The sequence below is a fragment of the Alligator sinensis genome, unplaced genomic scaffold (assembly GCF_000455745.1).
Source record: "Alligator sinensis unplaced genomic scaffold, ASM45574v1 scaffold87_1, whole genome shotgun sequence".
Taxonomy (NCBI): Eukaryota; Metazoa; Chordata; order Crocodylia; family Alligatoridae; genus Alligator; species Alligator sinensis.
The window spans coordinates 2,715,901-2,723,669 of record NW_005841929.1 but is presented as its reverse complement, the minus strand read 5'-3'; the positions used below and the strand labels follow the sequence as shown (position 1 = coordinate 2,723,669).

The following is a 7,769-nucleotide window of genomic DNA, read 5'->3' as shown; positions in this document are numbered from 1 at the left end:
GGACGGCCAGAGCCGACTCGAGTTGCGTTAGAAATTGGTCGTACGTTAGGGCGGGCTGGTGAATGGAGAGGCAGACACAACTTATTGGTTGCAAAAAACTTTACTCACGCCGCTTGCAATCACGACGCAGGTGGTCCGGTCGTCTGAACAACCACGCGAGTTGTTCCAGCTGGCGGGGCCCAAGCCAGTTAATCCGTCCGCAATTCAAAGCCGGCGGGGAAAGGGGTACGTCTGGGATTGCTCTCGGCGACGGGAAGAAAGATCGATAGGTGATCAGTCTATCGATCGGCAGCCTCAGGTCAGATAACTTCAGAGGCACTCTGCAGCGTGCTCAAAGCTCTTCGACTTGGGTGGAAGTAGCGCGGAATTTTAAACGGCCAGCGAGCCAATTACTAGCCGCCACGTGTGAATAATTTAGCACTGGCCAATAACGGGGCACAAATTTACATTCGAATAGCGGGAACTCTTTGCACCGTGCATTTCTGTGCTGCAAAGAAGAAATGCATCCTGCAAAGGAAACTGCAGATTGGCGAATTGGCGGGAACTCTCTCCTGCACACGGGGTCTCAGGTGCAGCAGAACACTCTGCCATGCAAAGGAGCTCTCATGTGGCCAGGAAATTCCATAGTGCCGAGGCACCAAAATCACTGGGTTGTGACACTTAGTTCTAAACCATTTGCCAGATCCAGGAATTTGGGGGGGAAACAAAAACCCTAGACAAATAAAAACAGCATTAGAAGTTGCTATACTCTGATCTCACCTTACCCTTAGTCACAGCATTCTCTGCTTTGCCTCAGTAAGGTAGAAAACTGACCATTTCCAGTCAGTACATTACAGGAGAAGATGAAGGTCCATGTGTATTATGTACAGTGATATTAATTGCATGTGGGGTGTGAAATTCACTGTAAATGGTATTGCTCAGGAAAACTAAAAGTTGTCAATACAGTCAATATTCAGGCTGAGCTGGCTGCGTGCAGACTACCCTTCCAGCTCTGCCAAAGTGCTTCATTTGTGAATTATAATACTTCTTGCTGTTCCACTCGTAGTCCCCGCCCCTCCCCCCCGTCCCCCGATTCTGGCAGCATGTCTCAGTTCTGACCATCAGCAACCTCTACTTTCTGACCTTGCTTCCTCGCAGAACTCTGCCAATTATTTCTCAATATTCCCTGCTTTTCAGATCCAGAGGCCATATAAGCAGGTATTTCCAGTGGTGCTAAACAGGGTTGTGGATTTATTTGGACAAATGTCTGTGAAAAGACATTAAACACTCATAATCCTTAGCAGAACAGACCACTGCAAATCTTTTTGATTCATCTTTCTGTAATATTTTTCTGTTTCTAAACAGGAAGAGTTGTTGGAGGAAAAACAGCTCTCCTCCTTTTGTCTTTTCCCTGTTTCTTCCAACCTCCCCTAAAGTCTGGATTTTTCCCAAAGTGAAGAGGATAGGTTCTGGAAGTCATTAATCCCTGGGATTTGTTCATGGTATATAAAAATTCAGAAAGAATCTGCTTTATAAATATGATTTCCTGATTGACTCTGGCAGAAATGAAACCGGAAAAGACAGTTCTGTCGTAATAGCCAAGGTCTCCTTCAACATATCATATGCATGTTTTGTTTTGTTTTTGAGAGGCAGAGTGTGACAGAGTATATTTTTAAACCCATTTTTTCTTAAATATCAAATCTAAAGGAAATTGAAACTTCTTCTGAATTTTTGTAATGCAGCCTTATTGGGGAAAATACCCAAGTATCTTAATGCAATAGTAGACAACTGAACTGAGGACAGGTATTGTCTTTTGAGTGCTTTCTTCTGTTTCCATTTAAAATAAGGGAAGGCATCAGTAATAAATAGTTCTGTTCTGGGGAAAGCTTTGCACTTCCTGAGCCAAATTCATGCTTCAGATAGCTCCACTGAATTTTATGCTTACACCATTGCTGGATTTGCCTCGATAAATGGTTGCCAAACAAACTGAGGTCCTCTGAAAAGGGAGCAGATTTAATTCAGCACATACGCGCTCCCTACAAATGTTTCCAGACCAGAGCATTTGGTTTCCTAACATGTTTCCAACCCTTGCAACAAGAGAATTGTATTTCACTATAGTCAAGATCCCTTTTTCTAATAATAGAATATCAAATCATATATGCATTTATCTTCTCTGAAAATCCAGGAATCAGCCAAGCTCTCCACCCATCTGTATCTCTCACCCACACCCTTTTTAGGTCTTTTTGCATCTTAATTGCTTTTTAACAAGCAACTTTTCCTGTCAAGTAGCTTGGACTGTTAAACATTCAGTGGCCTCAGTCCTGTCTGCCTGGTGCACAGTGATAGGGTTGGGGAGTACATTTTTAGCTGCAGCACCATTGCATCTGTTTGAAGCAAGGTTTGAAAAACTGAGGCTGCAAATTATTTCACATGTTTGCATACCTGTGCTAGAAATGGCTGACAGAGTAGGAAAGGCTGTTTTCAGGTGGCCAACCTCAGCTTGATTGCATTTGAGCCATGCACCATGTCAGGTCTTTTCATTATTTGGGAACTCCTTTTGTGGATACTGTGCTGATCAAACCCAAATAAACTACCAAGAGGAACCATCAAGCAGGAATCAGTCCAGAATGCTATAATCCAGAATAGGAAGCTACATTAGGATGCTTTATGAATAGTCACACACACTTACTCTGGAAAACTCGTATTTCCTTCTCAATTTAGTTTCCTGTTTCTGCTTCTCAGGACAGATAGACAAATGGTGTTTTTGACCTCATTTAGTTTTATTTGACCTCCAGAAAATATCCCAATTTCTGTTTCTAACTTCTATTTTTGTCTATTCTTTCCTAATTTAACTTTCCCCAAGTTTGTGACTTGATGGCAGGGTTGAGATAAATTCAATGAATTATTTAATCATGAAACTGAAGGCCAGTTATCTGCACTGTTAGCTCTATCACTATTTCAGTGTTATCTTTAGTCTGCCCCAGAAAGACTGCTGAGCTACTGGAGGAATATTTATAACACTTCTGCCAGTAACAAGTATGGATTTCAGAGTATGTTGACTTGGCAGTAGCAACACAATTCTATTAGTTGTTTTTGGGTTTCCGTCTTGCACCTCCCACCCAAACACACATAGACAAAAAACATACACACTCTTCCAGAAAATGGTATTTCTGCAATTGAACAACATGCCAGATTTTGATGAGTGAGTGCTGGTACACATCACATAAAACCATTCTTCATCCTTCAGACATTTATAGACTATCATCATCATATTTGCCACAAATTACATTCCCTTACATTCATACCATGTTTCCCCTGGTGCTCACACTCCTACGTGTTTTTACATATTCATGTTTGACATCGCTCGGACCAACATCTGAACACCACAGTCTCTGTACGTGAGATGCATTGATCTCTCTCTTAATAAAAGAAATAGCCAGACATTTGGATAGGTCTGTCCAACCAGTCAATACAAATATCATTTATTATGCATGCTTCACATCTTTCAAGTTTAAGTCAAGCTTTTACCAAAATACAGCCATTAAATAAGTTGACCATTATGTAGCAACAGCAATTCCATAATTAAAGCAACAGTGGCTATTTGATTTTAAGCTATGTTTTTCACCTCTCTAATTTCTACAAAACTATGCTTAGGGCTAAATTTGTTGTGCTCAGTCTTTCCCAAGATAACAGTTTCTGGAAAGTCTCAGGAACTTTGGATAAGTTTTTTTCAGTTAAATTTGTTTTGAAATACATTCCCACATTTCTTTAACAGATGGTAATTTCAACATGGTTTGCCTTTGTCAGACTTGTCAAGCATTTAATGTTTTCACTTCAGCATTGTAGTGAATTGCTTTTGCTAGATGAAATACATCTTCAACCTTAACTGTGCATTAACCATGTTTTGAGCATGATGGTATTTTAAGCAGACTCTATTCCATGTTCTGATGGAAAATATTCCTATGCCTTGAGGGAAGCCAGTTTGTTCAGTATTTCCCTGGAAAGCTCTACAGCTGTGTACAGACACATGACTGAGCTTATAAAGCCAGTTCTGCTCTCCTTTCCACTTGGCAAGTGCTCTTGCACCCTCTTGAGATAAGGTAGTGGCAGCTCTGCTGTGTGGGAAGCACAGTGCCTTTTGCTAAGTGGCCAGCTCAGATTAGATATGGAAGGAACGCAGATAAAAGGGCATTTCCTACTTGACTGGCAGGGTTTAATGGGTCCCAAGTGAGAGAAATGATTGCTCTGTGAACAGTTCTGGAAGCTCTGCTAGTTAAGAACTTTCACACGCCTCATATGGCTAATCTCCAAAAAAAGGGAGGGACACCCCTTCCTAACATAAGAAGGGAAGTGTCAAAATTAATTCTGTTTTGCAGGGAATTTAGTGCTCGAGGAATCCAGTTCAGCTTCCTTGCATAAATAAAAGCCTCTATAAACACCAGTCAGATAGTTCTACCTTTATCCTTCTACTACTCCTTTATGACAGAGGACCGCACTTAAGAATGATAGTGATACTAACTTTCAGCTTGAAATCCACACATTCCATCCAATAGAATCAAATATCTGAAAGAGAAAACAAAGCAAACAGGAAGTTTATTGATTATCTACCAGGAACTAAATCTAAAAGGTGACTTAGGTGCGACAGTGCTGAGCAGTCATGCACCTAAAATTTAGCTGCCTGGATTTCTCTATGGAACTCACAATTTAGTCATTTAAATTCCCTGTTCTTTAAATGGGGAGACTTGGATTGGGCCACCTAGGATTTGGGATTCACAATTCTCAGCATGTTATGCTAAGCAGAAGGACACAAAAGGCAGCCAACTGGAAGTGTGGAAGAGAATATCTGTCTGTCTGGAATCCCACCTATCTCCCACACTTACTTGTTGAATTCAAGACTGCAGATAGGCACCTGTGTGAAACAGGGCTTCATAGCCTGAAACCCCTGGGATGAGGAGGAGGAAGAGCCCACTTTTCGCACAGTAGCCTAGAGTACCCACCCTGGAAGTGAGACATAGGTTCTAGGTGGTTGTCAGTCTGAGGGGGTCCAAACACATAATGCAGATTAATGCCTCGTGCATCACATGCAACCCGCAAGTCACCAGTTGAACACTCCTGACTTGGGGGTTGATCTTTGACTTCCTAGTTGTTTGAGTCTCAGGGTGTCCCTGACTTTTCTTGTTCTTATTTTAGATAATTCAACCCCTCTTAGAACTTGACCAGAATCGCAGTAAATTGAAGTTATACATTGGACACCTGACAGCCCTCTGCCATGACCGTGACCCCATGATTCTGCGTGGACTCACCCCACCTGCTTCCTACCACCTGGATGATGACCGGGCAGCTTGGGAGAAGGAACTGCAGACGATGACTCAAGAACAGGTGAGTCTGTCCTTAGGTCCTTCATTGGTAGAAGCTTTGAAATATTGACAAGGATCTTGCTGACATATAGCACAGGATTCTGTGAAATGATTCTCTAAAAGCATTAATAAAACTAGCTAAGATTCATTCCTCAGGTGATGGTGATGGTGACAGAATTACCTTTTGACCTTTTAACCTTGACTAGGCATTGCATTTGTTTTACACTATTTGTTCAAGGTGAGGGCATATTGTGTTTGCAGTTTTGGGGAATGTAAGCATTGAATAGGGATCATTCTGAATCTTTTCACATGCATATTAATTAAACTTTCATTCTGTAGGCTGGAATATTCCAGGAAAATAGCAATCATCACATTTTATCTATTAATGTATTGTACAAGTTTTTTTATAATTTAACATAATTAGATTAATCTTAAGTATTTCTCAGTGACATATTAAGTTTACTTAACCTGTAAAGGGCACAACAAATTTGTTCTTATGAATCAGCTTACTCATTTAAGAGTACAGTACATGCTTATATATTCCCCTATCGCGACAAATTTTGTTAACACTGGATGCATCTACAGGAAACTCTTATCTCACCATAACAACAAGCTATGGCGATGTAGCATCAGCAGGCACAAACCATGGTGCCAAAGCTATATCACGGCAGTGATAAGCTATGTCACCATAGCTCATCGCTACGGCAACCTAGCATCTAAAAATAACCATGCTTATCCCGGATCACGCAGTACCGGCGGGTACTGCACAGTCATTTAGTACTTACTTTGGCAAGACATTTAGTACCAAATGCATAGTCAGGGGCACATGTAGACATGCCCACTGTTTATACCATTTTTTGTAGTACCAGTGGATCTAGATACCTCGGATAAGCCTGTGGCCTATTTTATTAATTACTGTGTTGCATATATGAGATGTGCTCTCTGGTAGTGTAGAATTAAGACGTTCAACAGAGTTTCTCCAGGAATCTTGGAATATAGAATTGAGGGGAGGAGATGTTACTAGTGGCTTGTCTGATGAAGTCACTGCATTATGTTTGGGTCTCTACACAGTATGCTGGACTCTTACTAATTGGTTGTCCTGCAAACATGAAAGCAAAAATCATTAAAAATTACTGGCTAGGGTTAGGTTCTCAAGTCCATATTTAAACATCTGGGTTTTTTTAAAAAGGACACTTTTTAGGTGAGGCTGGGTGGCCAGGGTTTCTGTTTAGGTGCCTAACTCATTCCATCCAGGAAGAGCACACACCAACTGCTGAAACTTCCTTAGCCTGACGAAGGGTTTTTGAACCTGAAAGTTTGCTTAATAACTTTTCTCCAACTATTTGGGTTGGTCTAATAAAAGATATCAAATTCACCCAAGGAACCTTGTCTGCCTATGTCCTTAGACCAACACGGCTACAACCTAAACCCCTGTAACTGTAGATACCCATTTTTAACAAGATTTGCCTAATGCCTTATTTTTTTCTATTTGTGTTATTAAGACACCATAATGGTCCATGTACATCCATATTTTCATTTTTTTCCCCATCCTAAAGCAACTTTTAAGCGGCAGTTCAGTATTTGTGAACTTGTCTTTTGATTTTCTTTAACTAGTGCTCTGCGATCCCTGCCCAAATATCCTGTTCTTTCTGCTTCCTGACCTGTGCCATCTGCCTGATCTCCTGGTCTGCCTTCTGTTCCCCACCTATCTGCTGCTCTACTGTCTCTCCCCTTCCTGATCTGCCACATGCCACACACACAGGCTGCCCATGGCACTCATTCTACAGGTTATCTATCCCTGCTCCAGACTTTCATTCCTGTTGTACTCAGCCCCTCCTTCAGTAGCAGGCCCTTCTGCAGAGAAACCATTTTTCCATGCATATGGGCTAATATTTTTAAAAGTCCAAGCCAGTGGCTCCATATTAAAGTCTGTTTGGTGTAACAGTGTGTTCTGCCACTTTAAGGGTGAGAAAACTGGGGCCAGCCAGTCCTATTTGATTAATGGACCCAGCTAGAAAGGGGCAAGGTGTTGCCATAAAGCACGGGTGTCCAACCTTTTTGAATGTGGGGCCAGATCATGAACTTTTTTATCAGCAAGTGGGCCGGCGAGCCATATTCAGACATCACAAGAAGTGGTATCGTATCAAGAAGTGATGTCACGTGACCTTTGACATCAATGAAGTTGCAGGAGTTGACATGGTGCTGGTTAACATGGCACGCATGCCCAGGTTGACATGCTGCTGCAGGAGTCGCTTGGCTACAACCGGGTTGATCTGGTGCTGGAGAAGCCATGGGGCCAGGCCGGGGTTAACCTGGGGCCCGTCCGGCCTGCCGGTGCCATGCCCAGGTTGACATGGTGCTGCAGGACCCGCCTGGGCAGAACCGGGTCAGCACCAGCCAGGAAAAGCAGCATGCAGCTGAAGCCGGCTTCCC

The 7,769-nt window shown here is 42.2% G+C and overlaps 1 protein-coding gene across 1 annotated transcript in view; it reads left to right on the top strand.

Annotated features, from left to right (window-relative positions):
• Positions 1-7,769, top strand: part of ERC1 (ELKS/RAB6-interacting/CAST family member 1) — a 479,524-nt gene that overhangs the window by 438,914 nt on the left and 32,841 nt on the right. The window contains exon 17 of the mRNA XM_006019448.3: positions 5,170-5,358. Within this exon, the coding sequence (XP_006019510.1) occupies positions 5,170-5,358 (189 nt within the window). The remainder of the gene's footprint in view (positions 1-5,169; positions 5,359-7,769) is intronic.